This window comes from Cnephaeus nilssonii (assembly GCF_951640355.1).
Source record: "Cnephaeus nilssonii genome assembly, chromosome: 2".
Taxonomy (NCBI): domain Eukaryota; kingdom Metazoa; phylum Chordata; class Mammalia; order Chiroptera; family Vespertilionidae; genus Cnephaeus; species Cnephaeus nilssonii.
The window spans coordinates 74,251,079-74,273,511 of NC_137073.1; the positions used below are offsets into that span (position 1 = coordinate 74,251,079).

Below are 22,433 nucleotides of genomic sequence, written 5' to 3' on the forward strand. Positions count from 1 at the left end.
TGGAGAGGGTGCAGGCTGGGCTGAGGGACACAATCCCCTGTGCATGAATTTCGTGCACTGGGCCTCTAGTTTTATATAAGGGAGTTTGAAACAAATTCTCCATGGATACTGGGGGATGACTGTAGTTAAGTTTTAGGGTAAAAACTTGAGTGAAATGGACCAATTTCTAGAAAGATAGTAAAACTGACTCAAGAAGGAATAGACAATTTGAACAGAACTATGACAAATAAAGATACTGAATTAGTAATTTTTTTTTTTTAAAAAAACTACTCATAAAGAAAAGCCTAGTTCTAGGTAGCTTCACTTTTAAATTCTACCAAACATTTAAGGAAGAATTAATAATACCAATTCTTCACAAACTCTTCCTTAAAACAAAAGAGGAAAAAATACTTCTCAACTCATTTTATGAAGTCAGTAGTACTCTGACACCAAAACCAAACAAAACCATCAGAAGAAAACTACAGACCAAAAGCACATATAGGATTTACTGAGTGTGGTCCAAGTACACAGCTCTGTAATTTCATGGTTTTGAGGTAATTTCTATAAATAGTTTTCTATAACTGGGCTTTTGGTAAGAATTAGCACATTTCAAGGCTATAATCTCTGGCAAGAATCTGGAGAGTAAATATTCTGCACTACCAATAAAATGCATGTCCTCATGCTTTGCCAACTTCCAGGCAGGGGATAGAAATGAGGTCTTCTTATGAAAATTAAATGTTATTTACTTATAGTTAAATGCATGATGAAAGTTAGGGGAATTGCCACTATCAAAACAAGAACTGAATAGCATTTTTCTTGCTGCAAATAGAACAAAGAATGTGGGGCAAAGAAAATTGTTATTACTAGTAGATATTTGAGATGTATCTTATAATTTGATTTAAAATTTAATTTAAAACAACAACGAAGATATTTTGGGTTATAAGAAAGCACTGAATCAAACCCAGAAGAGACAGGCTCCTTTACTCTGGACTTTAAAGATAAATCCCAAACACACCCTGTTAGGGAAATAAACATCATTCCATTAATCCAAATCCTACCCCTTTTTAGGTCTCGGTTAAATGTTGCCACTTTCAAGAAGAGTAGCTGTTCTCAGTTTTGTGTTCCTCTTACCCCATTTTCACTTTCTTCTTGGAGTTACGTTTGTCTGACTCTCTTACTGAAGTGTAATCTGCTTCAGGGCAGGAATGGTCTCTTGAATCTCCAGATTCTTATTTAGGTCAGGATAGTGCTTTGCCCATAACCAGCACTCTCTAAAAACTGTTCTATGAACTAATGAAAACATCATGTATCTCATTACATTGTCAGGTTAAAGCCAATGGATCTTTAAGGCACTCCAAGTAAAAAGTCTCTAGTTAAGGGGATTACCAGATACAATAAACTTTAAACATTTGCTTATTGAGATGACTTTAACCTGATTCATTTACACTAGTTGCTTTTCTTTCAATCAGATGTCCACAGTCATAAATGCGCTCTTGGATAAAAATATTAACTTAATAGTTAACCTTCACATTACAAAATTATCCCTTTGAAGACACCCAACCAGTTTCTTCTTCTGAAACCATTCTTGGATTGGTAAGGCAAAACTCCTTTAATGGACTTTGAAACTCTACTTTCTAGAAAGGATGAGGTTAAAAAAAAAAAAATTCCCTGAGCCAAAGCACATAAAGTGAATTATATTATTGTAACCAGTATTCCCTGTCCTCCTTTTAAGAGGATTATACAATCTCTACCCACTGTCATATGATTTACAAGGCTTTCTTTCTTGTGAGAGGAGTATACGTGTAGGCCCCACTGACAGCAGGCTTTGTCATGTGATTTGGTTTGGCCAAGAGGAGGTGAGCAGAATGTGAGCTGTTTTAAGAGTGGAGTGACAGGGATGTGTGAGAGCTGATGGTTCCATTTCCAGAAAGTTGACAAGACACCTGTTTAACTGTCAGTTGCTTGAAATCAGCCATAGTGGGAGTATTTACATCATGAAAACGGCGAATACTACACATCAGGACTCCTTCCCTCACATCACAGTTGGTGCCAGCACAGTGAGTCCGTCCCAAAAGAGTTGATCTTTCAGCCTGGAATAAAGGAAACTGGTGGAGTGCAGCCAAAGCTGCCAGCAGCAGAGGCAACTTGCTTGAAAAATGAATCTTTGTTGTAAATCACTAAACATAAGGTATCGAAAGCTGACTGATACACCAATGCACCTTGCCCACCTTTATCTGTCCAGACCTTGGTTTAGGAGATCCTTCTGACTACTGGTGCCGTCACACACCTAGAACCTGGAAGGATAAAAGCTGCATTCAGAGACCTAAGATAGGAATCCAGGTCTTGGAAGGTTAATGGAAAGGTATGGAACAAAAATTGCATTTTTTTAAAAAATCACTAAACTGCTGTTTCATTTCTGAAATTGGCAAACAGTTGTCTTTCACTCGTGGATCTGGATAGTTGAGGAGTGACTCCCCCGTCCTTTCAACTACAGTTCCCACGTTCAGACTCCCCCATTTACCCCGAGACGGAAACTAAGCGCTGTGCCTTTAAGGGGCCCAGCGGAGGTTTCCGTGCAGGACAACGTGTCTGCGAGGATCCTGGCGGGACCACGATCCCGCACTCCCAGCCCGCAACCCGCCACGCTCTGGGGACACCGGCGTGAGTGTGGGTCTCGAGGCGGGCGTGGGAGCACTGGGCCAGGCTGGGGCTCGTGCAGGCCCGGGGGTGGGGGGTGCGCTGGAGGGGGAAGAAGGAGGGGGGGGTGCGTAGGCTGGGGACCCGCGGCCTGGGACCCAGGTGAGCCGGCCTTGGCCCGCAGGTGAGCGGAGCCGCAGATGCCCGGGGTATCCCCCATCTCAGGCCTGCGTGCATGGGGCGGCCGTGCCCTTGCTTCGCTGTGGTCCGGATGTTCTTATTGTGCAAAATGCACGCGGCCCCAGATTCTGCAGAAAGGCACCGTGCAGTTTCTTTCAGGACCTCTTTTTTCTCCCTCACCACAGTATGCCCTCAAAAAAGTTATTAGGGAGTACTGAAAATCCTCTGTTCCTACTTTATTAAAATTGCCTTACAGCGGTCAGACTTTTAACAATGTGCAAATCTCCCTCTAATTGAGATTTCCTGAATGTTTCCCTCTGTGGGGAGGAGAAACCCTAGGCAAGCCAGATGCTCAGACCCCTCCCCCCCCCCCACCTTCATGGTGCTCAGACAAAAGAATTTTCTGATCCTTTGGGAGTATACAGGACCAACTTGCTGTAACTACTTACACTAACCAAATGCCTGAAGCTTACCAAGCAAACTTATTTTTCCATGAAAGAAAAAAATTAAGTATCTGCTACCTTCTGAATTTCTAATTAGCCCAGGCTACAAAGACGGGGTGTTTAAAGAACTTTTGTAGAAATAGCTTAATAAATTGACATAATTAAGGTAATTATTTTCTGCACTTTTTTATTAATGTGTTATTTGTACACACCCGTTTTTTCCAAAAATAGCTTGAGGCAACCCACAATAAAAAGTATTCAACAATATGCAAAACGGCCAAGAGCCCAAACCAGTTAATTCTCAATTTAAAAATCTTGGTGTTACAAAGGCCTTCAAAGTGCAGCTTAAAATCCTTCTAATTCATATTAAATTATGCATAATAAAATGGATCAACACCCTTCTTTTTAGGAACATATATATTAAGTAATGTAGGACTGAAATAAAGGTCCACTTTAGGACAGAACACTTTATAGTTTTCATTTTTTAAAATGCATTAATAGAGAAAGAATATTTCTGAGCCTTTTAGCTAATGGTAGAGCTATCTAAGAGTTTGGTTTATGAAATTTAGAGAACATATCTGATTCACCAGATAAATAGATGTGGGTCCAGTAATTTTTTTAATCCTTATCTGAGGGTAAGTTTTTAAATTGTTTTTTAGAGCAAGAGGAAGGGGGAGAGAGAAACATCGATGGGTTGCCTCCCACACACACCCAAACAGGGATCGAACGTTTATAGTACAGGACGACCCTCCAGCCAACTTAGTAAATTTTTCACAGTCCATGTTTAATCTTTTTCTAAATATTTTCACACTACCCTTTACTCCCTGACCCAGACATTGACACTTTACAGTTTGGAGGCATTTTTACTTGCTTTTTAACTTCATTTAAACTGGTGATTCCACACTAATTTTTCTAATGGTCTGGATATCTTTATAAATAGATGAATACAATAGATTAGGCTGCAAACTAATATTCAACGGAGATAGACAGGTAACAGATGGATGAATTGTGGTTTCCTTGATACTTCCCTTGTCAAGGCTAATTATTTGTTTTAATTATTATGTTCTGCTTTAAGTTACTGGTGGATGAAGTAAATGAAAATGTTTTTAGACAAGTCTGTGTAGATTTCACATTAGCATGAATTTCTTAGCTAAGATCCAGATTCAAGCTACACATAATTGTTATAACTGTGGTGGATTAATCCAACCAAAGAGATTAGTTTGATTTGTGGAAGAACACATAGAGCTGCAGTCCATTTGTTACTGCCTTTTGAGAACACTGCCTGATTCTTTGTCCTTTAGCCTGCCTCATATGTTGTATTTGTACAAGCATCTATAATAATAAAAGCATAATATTCTAATTAGACCAGACGTCCTTCCTTCCGAACAAAGCCACCGAGGGCGGGGGCAAAGGCAGAGGCGGCCACCGCAGTGGTGGGGGCCAAGGCCCTTGCACGAATTTCGTGCGCCGGGCCTCTAGTTAAGTATAAAATAATAAAAGTAACTTTTATGGGTGGTTTATAGGATGATTCTCATGTTATACACTGTATAAGTATGATCATATTTACACAAATTATTCATCCAGGTTTTTATCTTTTCCCTTATTCTCTATATTAGTATTCAAGGAGATCATACTGAGGAATCTGGTTTTTTATCTGATAGGTTATTAGAAGAATAGAACTTCCTTCAGAGAACTTCAAATGCGGAGGTAATTAATGTAAATTTATTATCTTCCACAGGCTTACACCTCCTATCATTCCTTCCAGATAATGGATACTTAATGAAACTCACTCACAGGAGAGTTCAGAGTCGTGGTACCAACAATACTACTTTCTCCCCTTCCATGGCGTAACGAAAATTTACACCCCCCCCCCCCCGAAATCGGACTAAAAATTGTCCACTGTTCATTTCATGCTAGGAGTGCTTTTGTTTTAATTTCAAGTAATTTTATTTTAAAATACGAGGTTGGGAAGCCTAGTTACATGACTAAAGAACTGGAACTTTCTGAGTCCGCACTAGTGGTCGTGTGTTTTGTGAATTCCGTGGGGAGGGAAGGGGTGCCCAGCCAGCAGTGTCTGCATGAACATTTGTGTTCGGGCCCACGAGGCCCCTCCCTTCCCTCGTGTGGACACCGTGTGATGGAACTCATCCTCCTGCGTGAACCTTTACCACAGATATCAGAACTGTTGCTGGAAGCATTTCCCACCACCAAATGGCGAGCTTCCAGAAGGCAGGAACTATGTGGTTATCCTCTTGGCATCCTGGGCGGCAAGCAAGCACCTGACCCTGAGCAGGTGTACAATGGGCATTTGAATGAAAGAGTAAATGGATGTAAGCAAAACAATCACATTCCTTGGTACCTTTCTGGTAGTTTAAAAACTGTTTAAGGAAAATTTCAGGGACTTCTTATTTATCTTTTTCTTGTTAACGATCTGGTTCAGAGATGTGCGTTTTTGTTGGGTACTTGGTAAGGAAGAAATGCCTATCACAGGGCTCCAGCTAACCAGACCTCCCCACCATCTTCTACCTGAGGGATGAATAACCGATTTCGCGGAAGGTCAATTTAGGAAGTGAAACTAAATTTGGCTGGGGAGGGGGCGGTGGATTTGTGATTCTTTTTTATTTGCTTTTTGTATTTAAAAAATCCTCATGACAATTTTTCCAACTTAAACTACCTATTTACTATATTGAATAATAGAATGTCAAAAAGAAACATAATACTGCCTTTTAGCCACTGAGAACTTAATATGGGCAGGTTTGAGCAGTAAATATTGGTGGATTCTTTTCTTCATGCCTTGTATTTATATAGCACTAGAGAGTCCAACAATGAGTCATTTGTGTTATCTGATTTCAGCCACAGGTTTAAGAGGCAGATAATCTTACCACATCCCTTTACAGATGGGGATAGGGACACTTGAATGAGCTGGGTCTAAGAAATCTAGAGTCAGATTCATTGCCTCCCCTGAGTGCCTGCCCTGTGCCAGGGAGCTAGGTGCGTGAGGTGGGCTGCTCCCCCATGGCATCCTCCATCTCCTGTGGATATAGAATCTCCTCCTGCTTGAGCAGGGCACAACAAACCACCCCAAATGGAGCAACCCTCCAGGGCCAGATGGCACTGTGCCCCATAGGACTGTTCCCTCCAGCCTCAATAATTAAGGCTGCCTAACCCTGCCTAAGCTCACATGCATGAGGAATGTTTTATAATTTTTTTATTTATGTATAGGTCTTGCCATATACATACACTACCTAAATGTATACATATGATCATATGAATGCTTAGTACTTTTTTCTTTTCCTTTTGTGTTTACCTCTTCCCCTTCTCTCTCCTTTCACATCAAATGTCACCTCCTCAACCCATAATGTGTCTCCTTCCTTACTTTTCTTTAATAATAATGAGATCATACATACTTTTCTGTAACTTTCTTTTCTTCAAAGAAACTGAACAATTCCTCCAGAAGTCCCTCTAGGTCATCTGGCAGAGCTCCAATCCATCCTTTTTAATGGATGCATAATACTCCCTGAAGTGACCATATAATCTTTACCTGGCCATTCTCCTACGGATAGGTATTCCAGCTTTTTGGTTTCCAGCTTTTTGCTGTACTAAATAATATTGTACTAAAAAACATCCTAATACACACAGCTTTACATATCAGTACTTCTAGTTCTACAGAATAGATTCCCACTGGTGGAATCCTGATGACATCTGCTTTTAATGAGTAGAAATTACCGGATTGCTTCCCTAAAAGCCTTCACATCTCCACTAGGAATGCAGGAGCATCCCCTTTCCTCTGCCTCCCTCCCAGCTTCAGCTGACAGACCTCTTCATTCCTGTTACTGTGATAGTGTTACTTTCATAGCACTTCCCTGGATGTAAGTGATGTCATGCATCTTTTCACAAGTGTCCTGGCCATTTGATTTTGCCCTAGGTCCTTTGCCTCCTCATCTTTCTTGCCCGTTTTTTATTGGGTCGTTTGTCTCTGGCTTTTAAGTTTGTATGAGTTCTATGTGTATTAGAGTGTGGCTGAAGAAGCTGGTTGACTGGGAGGCTGCTCTCCCACTGCACTTACAGGGGTGGCTGAAATGACCTCAGAGTTGTTGAGCAGAGCCAGGCAGGCTGTTATGCCCTTCAGCTACAGGTTGCTGGTCACTCTTTAACTACAGAGTGTGAACAGGAGATTGTATTGAGCCAAAACGTAGCTGTGTGCGGAGGACTGAGAAGGTGGGGCAGTTCTGTACCATGCTGCCTTCCACTGGTTAAGACCTCCAAGAGCAAAGGCCTACCAAGGTAGAAGATGTCCCTCTGTCACCTGTAGAGGGGCAGCACTGAGCTGGCCAATATTTGTGGTGCTGCTTGTCCTGGCTCAGGTGAGGCGTTCCACTAAGTCTAAAGGATTAAGACATCAAAAACAGTGCTTTTTACCCTTGTTTTCACCTTAATTCTTTTTTAAAAATATATTTGTATTGACTTCAGAGAGGAAGTGAGAGGGAGAGAGAGATAGAAACATCAATGATGAGAGAGAATCATTGATCAGCTGCCTCCTGCACGCCCCCAACTGGGGATTGAGCCCGCAAACGGGGCATGTGCCCTGACCAGGAATCGAACTAGGGACCCTTTGGTCCGCAGGCCAACGATCTGTCCACTGAGCCAAACCGGCGAGGGCTCCACCTTAACTCTTAACAAAAAATAAAAATAAAAATTTTAAAAATCCTCAGAGGATATGTTTATTGGTTTTAGAGAGAGGAAGAGTGAGAGAGAAACATCAATCAGTTGCCTCCCATATGTGCCCTGACCAGGGATCAAACCCACAACCTAGGTATGTGCCCTGACTGGGAATTGAATCCAGAACCTTTTGGTGTACAAGACTACGTTCCAACCAACCGAGTCACCAGCCAGGGCTCCACCTTAACTCCTGTAACAGATGGCATTCATGTCGGGGGCACTCCTCTAGGCACCCCAGATTTTGAAGAAACCCAGAGACATGTTGCAGGGAGGTAAAGCACAACAGTGATTGGTCACCTCTGGCACTGTTAGGTGTACATCAGGAATGATTACTCTCAGACTTTGGCACAAGTAAGAGAGTCTGCAGGTTATGTGCAATTTTCAACCCCCAGCTCAAGAAAGCATATCATGCCGAAACCGGTTTGGCTCAGTGGATAGAGCGTCGGCCTGCAGACTCAAGGGTCCCAGATTCGATTCCGGTCAAGGGCATGTACCTTGGTTGCGGGCACATCCCCAGTAGGGGGTGTGCAAGAGGCAGCTGATCGATGTTTCTCTCTCATCGATGTTTCTAACTCTCTATCCCTCTCTCTTCCTCTCTGTAAAAAATCAATAAAATATATTTAAAAACAAACAAAAAAAATGCTATAAAAAAAAAAGAAAGCATATCAGAATACAAAGTGATAGTCTTGATATTCTTTTCACATGTAAAATAAAATAGGGGTCCATTATACCATTAAGTCCACTTTTGTGTATGTCCAGTAATTTTTATAAAGGAGCTGTGGAAAGATAAGTTTCAAATGTAGGAGGAAACAGAATTGTAAAAAAAGGAAAAAGAAGTGTAGAAAAATTTAAGGTAAAGATGGATAACAAAAAACATTTCTAAGACTAAAATCTAGTTCTTTTCACTAACCGTAATGTTTACTAACCATAAAAAAAATTATCCTGAAGGTGGTCTGTGACTCCCCTCCTCATCCCCCAACTTCCACTTTGGGGATTTTAGTAACTTAATAAATCTCTTGGGAGAAATCTAGCCTTTAATTTCTAAAAAGCTTTTATACTAATTGGTCATCATGAGTTACCATATTCAAATCAATTTCTAATATATCAGGAAATATGTAACTGGCTATTTCTTTTGTTAGAAGAGGCCTGATACTTCTCTATTTTTTATTTTTTGTTAATTCTTGTAAATTCATTATCTTTTTTCAAAATGTGAGAGATATATTAAACGTCTTGCCTGATCCTAAGTGGACTTGCTTGATGGGAAAAGGAATAATGAGGTTTTAGAAAGTGGTAATTCATCTGTAGATAGACGATTAGCAATTGAATTAAAATTTGAAAGTAAATTATATTAATATAGCAACTTATTTTTCCTGTTCTCATCTTTGTCTTCAGTCATCCCTAGTTGCATTTAATGAGAGAGATTCTGACACTATCACCTCACTGCTGCTGGTTCAAACCTGACAGTATGAGCTGGCAGCAGCGATCTCACTGTGCATCCTTCTCCCACCGTGGCCTTAATGTTCCCCCTGAAATAAGTTCTCAGATGAGTTCCCAGAGTCGGCTGTGTGTTCTCTTATTATCTTTAAACTTTCAAAGCACGTCAGGCTAGAATCACACATTTGGTCCTTTGTGAGGTTATTTCTAAAGAATGAACTTCACCTTTCCTATCCTCCCTTCTGTGATGGGTTACTGCAGTGGTAAACTGTCTTCCTAATAGAAAAAAGACTTTGCAATGATCGTTACTGTGTTGTGTTTGGATCCCTTTAACAGATATTTTGTTAGACAAAGCAAGAAGCTATCATTTTTCTTTATTTTTCTTCCTTAATTAAAAGTATTGACCAAGCTATGTATCTTGCAACTATACAGAGGAGACCATTTAGTTGGAATGAACAACATAAAAAATTAATTTTGTTTTATGACTCAAGCATCTGTTAAGAGCGGTGGTTCTCAACCTTTCTAATGCCGCGAACCTTTAACCCTTTGCACTCACTTGCTTTTTTCTTGATTCCTTTATTCTACTCGGGATTTAATTTTTTAAATACCCAAGATTTTACAAAGCGTGGCAGTAGAATAAAAAACTGGAGTTTCTTTTTATACAAACTTATTTATTTGGATTTTTTTATATTTCAAATTATTGATACATTCAATAACCGTCACACTCGACATCCGAGTGCAAAAGGTTAATACAGTTCCTCATGTTGTGGTGACCCCCAACCATAAAATTATTTTCATTGCTACTTCATAACTGTAATTTTGCTACTGTTAATGAATTGTAATGTAAATATCTGTGTTTTCCGATGGTCTTAGGCTCTACAGCAGCGGTTCTCAACCTGTGGGTCGTGATCCACAGGTTGAGAACCACTAGCAGGGTCGCCTAAGACCATCGGAAAACACAGATATTTACATTACGATTCATGTGATGCATGTATCTGTCCAGTTTTCCCAACACCATATACAGGAATAAAATAAAAATGGGTTAAAGACTGCCCTAGCAGGTTTGCCTCGGCTAGAGCGTCGATCTGTGGACTGAAAGGTCCCGGGTTCGATTCTGGTCAAGAGCACATGCCCGAGTTGCAGGCTCGATCCCCAGGAGGCAGCCGATAAATGATTCTCATCATTGATATTTCTATCTCTCCCTCTCCCTTCCTCTCTGAAATCAATTAAAAAAATTTTTTAATGGATTAAAAACTTAAATGTAAGACCTGAAACCATAAAACTCTTAGAAGAAAACATAGGCAGTAAACTTTGACATTGCCCTAGTAATATTTTTATATGTCTTTTTTTGTGCAAGGGAAACAAAAGAAAAATAAACAAATGGGACTACATCAAATTAAAAAGCTGCACAGTGATGGAAATCATCAACAAAACAAAAAGATACCCTACTGAATGGGATAAGATAGTCACCAGTGATACATCCAATAAGGGGATAATACCCAAAATGTATAAGGAACCTATACAAAGTAACACATAACACACACAGAAAAATCAATAATCCAATTGAAAAAAATAATGAGATCATACATACTGTTGAGGGCAGAGGACCTCAACAGACATTTCTCCAAAGAGGACATACAGATAACCAATTCACATGAAAAGATGCTCAACATCACTAACCATCAGATAAATGCAAATTAAAACCACAATGAGATATAGCCTCACACTCGTCACAGTGGGTAACATCATAAATGAACAAGTATTGTCAAGGATGTAGAGCAGAAGGAACCCTTGTGGGATTGTAAATTGGTACAGCCACTATGAAAAAACATACGGAAAACTCCTCAAATAAAACTACCATATTACCCAGCAAGTCCACTTATGGGTATTTATCCAAAGAAATCTGAAACACGAATTTTAAAAGATATATGCATCCCTATGTTCACTGCAGCATTATTGACAATAGCAAAGATATGGAAGTAACCTAAGTGTCTGTCCATGGACAGATGGATAATGAAGAGGTGGTACATATGTATAGTAGAATATTACTCAGCCAGGAAAAAGAGTGAAATTTTGCCATTTGTGACAACATGGATGGACCTGGGGGGTATTATGTCAAGTGAAATGACAGAGAAAGGCAAATACCATATGATTTCACTTATATATGGAATCTAAAGAACAAAGTAAATGAACAAATGAAACAGAAACAGACTCATAGATACAGAGAACATTTTGATGACTAGCAGATGGGAGTGGGGTTGGGGGGGATGAAAAAGGGGAAGGTTTAAGATGTGCAAATTGCCTATTATAAAGTCAATCACAGGTACCAATAATATTGTAATAATTATGTATGTTGTCAGGTGGGTACTAGACTTATCAGGGTGCTCACTTCCAAAGCTATATAAATGTCTAATCACTATGTTGAACACCTAAAACTAGTATAATATTGTGTGTCATCTTTAATAGAAAAAATAATATATATACATATACACATACATACATATACACATACATACAGCCCGTACATTGCTAGTTTTTTCATTTAAGAAGCTTGGCTTCCCATTTTTAGTATAAGTACTTGTTAGCTGGGGACCCGTTTGATTTCTAAGAGAATTCTTAGTTAATAAAAGAGGACTGGGCATTTTTAACATCCCCCCCTCCCTGCCCCCTAGGGAATGAACAATTAATGATACTGAAAAAGAATCCCAGGTATCTATCCCAAACTAACCATCAGATTTTTATCTGTAATAAAAGGAAGACATGGTTTCTTCACAGGCTATCTATAATCATAAATGTTGTTTGAGTGTGTGCACATCTATGAATATAAAATTTTGTTGTTCTTACCTCTTTTCCTCTCGGTATGCAGACGCTTTAGAGAGGATGAAGAGCGAAGAGCTGGCGGTGACCATGGAAGAGACCTGTGGGCAGGAGGATGCGGCGGTGGCGCACGGTGACGCTCTCCCCGGCCTGGCGCCGGCGCCTCCCGGCCGCCTGGGGGCGCCATATTCCGAGGCCTGGGGGTACTTCCACCTGGCCCCGGCGCGCCCGGGACAGCCGTCGGGCTACTGGGCCACCTGCCGGCTGTGCGGGGAGCAGGTGAGCCGAAGCCCGGGCTTTCGCGCGGGCACCCCGGCGCTGTGGAGGCACCTGAAGAGCGCGCACCGGCGGGAGCTGGAGGAGAGCGCCGCTCGCCACTCCCCGCCGCCCGGCCCCGGCCCCGGCCCCGGCCCCGGCCCCAGCCCCGCCGCGGCTGCGGAGGGCGACTGGGCGCGCCTGCTGGAGCAGATGGGCGCGCTGGCCGTGCGGGGAAGCCTGCGAGAGCGCGAGCTGGCGCGGCGCGAGGCGGCCGTGGAGCAAGGCGAGCGCGTCCTGGAGCGGAGGCGCCGGGCCCTGCAGGAGGAGGAGCGCGCGGCGGCCCAGGCGCGGCGGGAGCTGCAGGCCGAGAGGGAGGCGCTGCAGGCGCGGCTGCGGGAAGTGAGCCGTCGCGAAGGCGCCTTGGTCGCGGCCCCGCTGCAGACTCCGCTCAAAGAGGAGCCCGAGGGGAAGAGGGACGGCTACATTATCACTAAAGTCCACCTGTAGGTTTGGGCCGCTTCCCCAGCCCCACGCCTGCGCTACTCCAAGTGTGGTCGGCGGACCAGCGTCTTCAGCCTCACCTGGGAGCGGAGTCTCAGGCCCGCGGCCTGCGGGGGAATTGGCATCTCCAATGGAGGGGCTTGAAAAGCGCTTCGGAAGCCTGAGCAGAACCAAAAGTCATTTCGACCCTGCGGCCACCTAGGGAGCCTGGGAGCAAGCTCCAGCAGCCCCCTTTGCTGTTGGCGTTTAGTTGGCGTCAGTGCTGGGAGCAGTTTCCCTCCAAATGCCTTTGGAAATGAGAGCTCCAGCAGCCCCTCGAATCTAAGTCACCTGAGGCCTTGTACCTGGTGACTCTGAAAGGACAGAAGCTTCCTTACCCACCAAAGACGACTACACCATGTGCCTGTTACACCAGCCAGGACAATCCATGAAAATAAGGGTAAAGCAAAATAAAAAAGTTTTACTCATTTCCTAATGAGTAAATCTTTGATGAGCAGCCTTTGCCCAACACCAAGTTCTGAAAAAGGGGGCCACTTCGTTTCCACGACTGCTCTTTACGCTTATCATCTCACGCCTCAGCAGTACAATCCTAAGAACCCCTGTTTACTCTCCTCCCCAGTTTGCACCTCGTGTGCACCCTCGTTTGTTTCACCTCAGCCACCTTCTTTCCCAGTTCAGATCCAGTGGCAGCTGTAGTCAATGTCCCCAACTTTCTGCCTCACACCTGGTTCCTTACTAGCAAAACATGACCTCATCCTTCATTGCCATGAAGGGCACTTCCTTCCCCACCTGTTTCCACAGAACTTGCTTCTGGGTCAAAGAACGCATCCCTCCCACCTGAGGCAACCTCCTCTCTGTTTACATCTATTCCTTTTCCACCTTCACCGGCTCTTTGCTCCATTAGTGTTCTTCTTTTCCTCTGTCTTAGTCCCTCCCTTTCCCCGACACTTCCTCAGAAATGCCCAGTTTCCCTTGCACTGAAAAGAAAGACTCCCCCAGCGTGGACGCTCTCAACTGAACCACCATCCAAGAGAGTCAAGTAGTCCTTGCTGCCCAAACTTCCTTTCCATGCTACACTGGACTCTTAAGAAGCCACCACAATCTCACAGTGGCTGAATGTGCTTATTTATTCAACCTTCATTTTGCTTCATCTCTCCCTTCTTGAAATCTCTCCTTTGGTAGGTGGACCTTGCTTTTCCTCCAGAGAACTGCTTTTCCTGATATAGGCTAGTTCCCAAACAATTTTTTAGTTCTATTTTTTCTCATTTTTTTATATACTGAAAAATTTCAAACATCCAGAAAAAGTTGAAAGACTAGTACAATGAATACCCATAAATACCCTCCACCTAGACTGAATAATTGTTAACATTTTGTCATATTTACTTTTTCTTCCCTCCACCCCATACATATGTGATATTTTATCCCTAAGTATTTCAGTATGTATCTCCTAAGAATAGACATTGTTCTACATGATTACAGTGCAATTATACCTAAGAATATAAACAATTTCCTAATAGCCTCTAATATAAAGTCCTTAATCAAAAATCCCCCAATTGTCCCAAGAATGTCTTTTTATCTTTAAAAAAAATAGGGATCAAAATTAATATATTATTTTGATTATAACCCATAATCTTTTAGTCTAGAACATCCCTCTTATTTTTTCTCTTTTTTAAACTTTTATTAAGAATCCCAACCATCTGTCTTACAGAATGTCCTATATCTGGTTTTGTTTGTTTCCTTAAGCCAATTTCTGCACTCATTCTTAGCTTATCTACTTGTAAGCTGCAATGATCACCTTGGTGCCAATGACTCCCAAATACTTCCAACCTTGAGTGTTCTGCCCCCACCTGTCCTTTAGAGCCAATCCCCTTCTGCCTGTTTCCATCTGTACTTGCATAACTGCCACTGCAGATGGAAAAGGCAAATCTATTCATCTCCGCATCCCCACCCCTCACCTTTATTGTACTCTTAAAATGTATCAGGTACATACACACTTTACATGGGTTCTCTCACTTTATTCTCATAGAAGCTCCATGGGGTGGTACTAATATGCCTGCTTTACAGCTAAGGCAGTGGTCGGCAAACTCATTAGTCAGCAGAGCCAAATATCAACAGTACGACGATTGAAATTTCTTTTGAGAGCCAAATTTTTTAAACTTAAACTTCTTTTAACACCACTTCTTGAAAATAGACTCGCCCAGGCCGTGGCATTTTGTGGACGAGCCACACTCAAGGGGCCAAAGAGCCGTAACGTGGCTTGCGAGCCGCAGTTTGCCGACCACGGAGCTAAGGAAACGGACATAGACAGGAGTTAAGTAGCTTATACAAGAACCCAGCTGTTAAGTAGTAGAGCCGAGATACAAATCTAGTCTTTACCTTCAGATGCCAGGCTCCTAGCTGCTGTATTGCCTCCCTTATTATTGTCACCTGGCTGACACCTGTTTCCTTCCTATCTCCATTTCATGTAGAACCATCTATGACATTAACATGCACTAAGCATTGACCATGTACCAGGTCCATGCTAAATACAAGAATAATTGCCTGCCCTGCAGCAACCCCATGACACAAGTGCTCTTATGCCCACTTTGCAGAAGAGACAGGTTCAGGGGAGCTAAATAATGTCTTCAGAGTCACACAACTACTAGGAGACAGAGTGGGACTTGAAATCTAGTCTCACTAAATCCTAGGCCCTGATCTACTGAATCTATTTTTATAAAACATCACACCTGTTTTCTTTAAGATGCCACTTGTGAAGCTCTGGCCGTATTTTCACTCATCTGGGGTTCATCTTCCCACCCTTATCTTCCCCCACTGTCCCCTACTTGACACTCGGCCAGAAAAATTGTACTAAGCCAACAATTATATCACTTTTCTTGCTCAAAAGCCCCCCAAATCACCTATCATCTACAAGCTTTAACTCTGTGGCCTGACATCCAAATCCACACGCCCTGGCCAGTCTTAGTTGTCCCCTCACCTACATATATTCCAGCCAAATTGGACTCTTATTCTTCCTGACATGCCTGGTCTTGATGCCTCTATGCCTCTATTCACCTTCCCTCCACTTAAAGGTCCCTTTAACCTCTGAGTGTGAAAAATCTAAGCTCAAATTTGCCTGCCTGCATGAAGCTTTCCTTGGCTCCTCCTCTTTTAGAGATGATGCCTTACCTCTCTGAACTCTCATAGCATTTTCTATCTCACAACTCTTAGAACCAACTATCTAGCTTATGGCAATGTGAGTTTTTAAAAAATATATATTTATTGTTTTTTTACAGAGAGGAAGGGAGAGGGATAGAGAATTAGAAACATTGTTAAGAGAGAAACATTGATCAGCTGCCTCCTGCACACCTCCTACTGGGGATGTGCCCACAACCAAGGTACATGTCCTTGACCGGAATCAAACCTGGACCTTTCAGTCCGCAGGCCGACTTTCTATCCACTGAGCCAAACCAGTTAGGGCGGCGATGTGGGTTTTTATCTTGCCTGACCCTGAGTCCTTGGAGTTCACTCATCCTTCTACTCCCACAATGCCTTGCATAAAATAGCTGCTTAATAAATATTTGAGGCATTTGACTTAAATCCAATCAACTGCTCTAGCATGTCATTATCGGGAATGTTTTCCTTAAAACTATTTTATTCATTACACAAGTAATATAAATGTAATGCCCCAATCTGGGAAGAACAGCAGGAAAAAACAATCCCACACAGTCCTGTCAACTTGGTAAAACTGCTAGTAACATGTCAACGTATTTTATTCTTCTTTTGCAATGGTTCATTACTCTAATAATAGTATAAGTTATTTGTCTTAAGCACCAACATTTAACTTCTTTATGTGGATTTATAAGTCAGAGTCCAATTCGCGAGGGTCAAGAGTTCGATTCCCGGTCGAGGGCACATACCTGGGTTCCAGGGTTGAACCCCATCCCCGGTCAGGGGTGCGCAACCAATCAATGTGTCTCTCTCACATAGATGTTTCCCTCTCTCCCTTCCTCCACTCTCTAAAAATCAATGGAAAAAAATATCCTCAGGTGAGGATTTAAAAAAATGTCCATGAGCATATTTGGTCCATGTCAAATGGTCCTTGTTTCGGGCCAGTCAAAAACATACATGTTTAGAAAATGTCCCTGAGTTCAAACAGCTCATACTGTTTGTTTATACTTTTGGTTTATTTAAAGGATTAATACATAATAAATACTATCATGTTTCATTGGCCCAATCACTGTGTAGAGGCTATATTGCCAATAACCCTTATTGCTTCCGTAGCCTACCTGGTCATATATAGCTCATGGGGGTAAAAGATAGGTTGGTGTGAACCAAATGTCTCCATGGATGTCTGGTACAGGACCAAGTATCACGATCTTTTGGCAGGGACCAAATGTTTCTATGGATATTCTGGATGGAACCAAATGTCCTGCTAGGTTATGGATGGGAGTTCAACTAATCCAAAAGACCTCAGAAAGAGCAGGTTCCCTGGGATGATTCCTGAGAGCAGATGCACACAAGTCACAAAGGTTTGCCAAGTCATTTTCTTCAGGATAGAACGATTTTTCTATAAAAACATAAATTTCATACCTGATTTGCCAAATGAGCTAATGTAGTCAAAACTCAATATTACAAAGTAATCTGACCAATCTTACAAGTAAATCTATCAAAGCCTGCCCATCCAAGTACCTTCCCTTCAAAGTAGTCACCTTGGAAGATACAGTTATTCCAAAAATGTTCCCATGCTTAAAACACTCCTAGAACTCTTCTCTTACAGTAGTTCTTGCAGTTGTTGGCACACTCTTTAAAACATCCTTAAATTGGCAAATATTCATCTTCCCAGGAAAAATTTGATTTTTAAAAAGAGCTGACAGTTATTCAGAGCTCAGTCTGGTGAATGTGGTAGATGATTAACTAAATTAACTTTTCTGGATAGTACAGGCGTGATTATAATAAACCAATAATAATGATTTTTGTGTGGCTCATAAATTGGCCTTGATAGTGTTATATATTAAGGTTAAGTAAAGGTAGCATGGTCATAGTAGAGATTAAAGCCCATTTTAGTGGGTTTATGATGTGAATGAATTCAGATAGCACTGGGAGTCATTACATATTTAAATAGCATTGAATGTTTCTTTTTATGAAAATCTTAATTATGATAATCTCTGAAATCTGATTTCACAGTACTAAAATGAGGGCTTTAAGGAAAAGCATTAAATGCTAATGAGAGCTTTATTATTTCAGTATATATTCTCCTGGGCCTTTGGTCAAGATAAGTAATGATCAGATGAATGAGCTGGCAACCTTCCTGGCCTCTGAAGTCTACTAGTAATTGGAAGCTAAGTAACACACTGTCACGTGTTAAAATACATTTAATAATATTCCACCAACTTCTCCCTGTCTTTTGCTTTCTGGGCAATGAAATACCATGGCATTTTAACATAGAAGAACAAAGCTAGCCTTTTGCTGGAAGAATTTCTAGAAAGTCTTTCTTACTCAGCAGGCAGAAGACATTGTTTGCCTCCATTCACATTAACTCCCCCAAGCGTGTCTGCTCCACATCCTCTAGAGACTTTTTGATTTACATGTTCTCCATCAACTCCAATTCCAGTGACCTGATTCATGTTGCACTGTTTTTGTATTTTAATGATCTATTGTTTAGATTTAGAACCACAAAACCCATATGTCTGAGCAGGCAGAGTTATTATTCCCAGAATTAAATGAGGGGCTGCAGCATCAGTACTAGTAAGGTTTTACTATTGTCCACATATCCAAATCCCTCAAACACATGACTAAAACTTTTTTAAAGGCAGAGTTTATAAGATTACCCTAAAAAGGTCTGGTTTGGAGAGAGATCTGAAAACATTTAACAACAATAAACCAAATGGCACTTTCCCCTAAGAAGTTTGGCTTGTGAAAAACTTTTCGATGAACAAAAGCTACTTTGGATTGATATTCTTTGGGGAACTACCAAGGCCTTCATGAGACTACTTGGCCTTTACATTTTACCAAATACGGTCTAAAAAATAAATGTAAGCTCCAAGAATGCAGCGAGTCTTATCTGGTTTGTTTATTGCTGTATCCCAAGTGCCTGGAATTGTGCCTGGCCTGTATGAAGCACCTCATGGATATCTGCTGAATGATCTTCATATAAGAGTATCTGAAACCTAGTTCTTCTTGAGTCCTCCCTGCAGCTCCCTTGTTCCCACAGAATAGCAAGAGCCAGGATGGGCCTGCTAGATCTTCCTGTCATCCTTCAGATAGCTCCTTTTCCAAAGTCATGCAGAATCCATCCCTTCTTTGAGGATAAGACTCACCTACAATAGCCTCTACCCATTCTCACTGTCTTTCTCATTACCAATTTCCTGCTCATTCTTCAATATCCATTAAGAAATCCAGCTCCTGACTCAGTCTTCTTGTCCATATCTTTCTCCTATCATCACCTCGAAGAATGAAGATGGCCCTTCCTCTTACCTCAACTTCCCTGGCTTCAAGAACCACCATCTCTACTCCAGGATTCAACATCCCTGGTAATGGTAGCATGGCATAATAACACCAGTAATTTCTCAGATTTGAGGGTTTATTAGGAACTGAACACTGTGCTCAGTGCCACATAGGCCTCATTATCTCATTTAAACTTTCCAACAACCCCACGAAGACATTAAGGTATACAGGATTAATAAATTTTTAAATGTCACTCAGCTGGGAGTGGTGAATCTATAATTTGAACCCAGGTCAGTCAGACTTGTTAGATTAAATTGGGATGAAAAGAATCAAGATTAAACCCTAGCTCTGCAACTTTGTCATGGGTATTTTCACCTTGAGCAAAATTAAAACCTCTCTAAGCTTGTATTGTAATTCATAAAATACTGTCAGGAATGAAGAAGAGAATATGTTAAATGCCTAGCACAGTGCCTGCCATATCACAAATGTGTGTTCCATCCATCCTCCCAACAAGCACTTATTGAGTACCTCCTAAGCATCCACCTGTGGTAGGTACTGAAGACACATCAGTGGATAAAAGAAACCATGTCCCTGCCTTCACAGGTCTGCACAGCATCTGATGGGTGCTCAATAAACATTTGCTAAATGAAACAAACCCTCAAGGAAGTCTGCCAGCCTCCACTCTACCTCTCATCAATCAGCCAGTTATTCTGCTATAAAGCTATCTAGTGAGGGCCCTTTTCTGCTTAAAATCCTTCATAATCAAAAAAGATAAAATCCAAATTTCTTAACGCAGTATGCTAGAATGGCTGTAGGTAAATGGCTCAGTTCTTCTCCCCATCCCACCCTACTCCACCCCCTTTTCTTTAAGCAGTGAAAACCTTCCTACATATGTAATCTAATTGGAGGCCTGAATTGAAAACAGATCACTACAAACCTATTCTGGTAACAAGCATGAGAAATGGAGTCACCAGTCTGGCATCCTAACCCTTTCCACCCTCATCAAGCATATGCACAGCTACAGCTCTTAAAGAAATGCCGTAGCTTCTGTCAAACAGTTTGAAAACGAAGCTTTCGATCAATGTTCACTGATTCTAACCAGTAACTTGATTTCATAATTCACTAAGGGACTGTGTCCTCTTTGTAACCTCAGTCCCTCCCATGTTTCTCAGCCACACAAAACTCTATCCGTGTCAAGCCATTTGCAGTCCCCCAAACCCATCTTGCTCTTTCACTTCTATGCCTGTGAGAGTGTAAGCCAGAGCTGGTACTAGGCACTAGGAATGCAATCGTGAGAAAAACCAAGGTCTTGCCCACGTGGCATTTAAGAATCTAGACAGACAAGTTTCACACTAGTCACGTTAATCTATAATAATAAAAGCACAATATGCTAATTAGACCAGACGTCTTTCCGGATGACCTTCCGGACAGAGCCGGGGCTGCAGCCACGGGATCAAGGGAGCCGCAGTGGCTGTGAGGGATCCAGGCAGCCGCCAAGGCTGCGAAGGCCTACTCTTGCATGAGTTACGTAGTTAATATATAACTGTGAACCAAAATAAGCAGTCTAAGTGAAATGAATATGGATTTTCAAGAACATTTATCAAAGGCAATTAGTCTAGGGGGACAAATGAGGCATCCCTGAAGAAGAATCAATTAGCAGAGATCTAAAGAATATGTCAGTTAACTAGGTCAAAGGCTGCAAGAAGAGCATTCCAGACATAACAGAATATAAGCAACCCTGGGGTAAGAGAGAACATGGCATGTCTGAGAAACTAAAAGAGAGGCCAGCATGCCGGAGCCCAGAGACCAAGTGGGAGAAAGATACAAGACAGGACTGGAACACTTAGCAGTGGCTAGACCAGGTAGGGTATTATGGGCTAGGATTTTGTTTTCTGTCCTCAGAGTAATGAGAAGTCACTGGAGGATTTAAACAGGAGATGATGAAATGGGAGTTGTGAAGACACTATGCCCGCAATGTGGCTGGACTGGAGAGGGGAGGAGTGACTGCTGGGAGACCAGTGAGGAGGTTACTGTAATAGTCCAGGTGAGTGGTGACAGTGAATTGAGTTAATACATTGGAAATTAGGGGGAAGGGAAGAGAAGGTGGTGGTACTGAATAGAGGCTGACTCCTAGGTTCTGGCTTGCACAACTAGCTAGATGCTGCTGCCAGCTGAGTAAACTGGAAGAGACCAGATTTGGAGAAGACTATGGGTTCAATCTTGGACAAGCTACATTTACGGTGACTTATGGATCCCGAGTAAAAGAACTTGGAAGCCTGGGTATATAGATGGTACATGAAAGTGGGCATATGTGAAGAAAACATCTGGGGTTGAGCCCTGAAGGCCTCTCCGCTTTCTGGTGTTACATTCCTATTTGCCACAAATGTGTATGGTTATACCTAGTTAACTACACAAGTATACCTACTTTAAAGTTCAAATATAGAAATAATAAAATAAAAAATAAGAGTCTGTTCACTCCTTGGGTAATTAATATTAAAAACAATAATATGTACCCATACTTTTAAAATGAGATTATGCTATGCACACTTTTCCATAATCTGTTTTTTTAAGCAGCAATGCAGTGAGACTATTTTTCTATATTAGAATATAGATAATTCTACCTTACTCACCTAAAGGGCTACAAAGTATTGTATGATAGGACTGTATCACAATTTAACCAACCCTCTGGCAGATAGTTACCTGCTCATTCAACTGTCCCCCTTCTGCCTTGCTCACTGAACCCCAATTCTGTTCCAGTAGCAACACGGTTAGTCCCAGGTGATGGTTCATGATTGGCTTAAGTCAACTGAGACCATCCTGTTGCCCACCTTTTCAACTTCCCTTGTAGCTGTGGGTATCCATGTTACCAGGTTCTGCCTAGCGACCCTAAGGAGAAGTGTGCTATGAGAGTTTCCGAGTAAGCTTCCCTCTCCTGATAAGAGAACTAACACAAACACTACTCTTTACCCTTTCTTCCTGTTTCGGATATAATGTAATGACTGACATTCCAAAAGTCACTCTGCAACTACAAAGCCACAGTCA

General features: G+C 41.7%; 1 protein-coding gene across 2 annotated transcripts; it reads left to right on the forward strand.

The window, feature by feature from the left end:
* Positions 1 to 2,563: 2,563 nt before the first annotated feature.
* On the forward strand, positions 2,564 to 20,455 carry ZBED3 (zinc finger BED-type containing 3). 2 transcript variants are annotated; one of them, XM_079760307.1, is made up of 3 exons: positions 2,564 to 2,640; positions 4,901 to 4,946; positions 12,259 to 20,455. In XM_079760307.1, the coding sequence occupies exon 3, from the start codon at positions 12,273 to 12,275 to the stop codon at positions 12,972 to 12,974; it is 702 nt and encodes a 233-aa protein (XP_079616433.1). In that variant the 5' UTR covers positions 2,564 to 2,640; positions 4,901 to 4,946; positions 12,259 to 12,272; the 3' UTR covers positions 12,975 to 20,455. The 2 variants fall into 2 exon arrangements, with proteins under 2 accessions (XP_079616433.1, XP_079616432.1); XM_079760306.1 differs by lacking the exon at positions 4,901 to 4,946.
* Positions 20,456 to 22,433: the final 1,978 nt, after the last annotated feature.

What these genes read in the sequence shown, in the direction of transcription:
- ZBED3 (XM_079760307.1), top strand. Translation starts at nt 12,273, where the DNA reads ATGAAGAGCGAAGAGCTGGCGGTGACCATGGAAGAGACCTGTGGGCAG.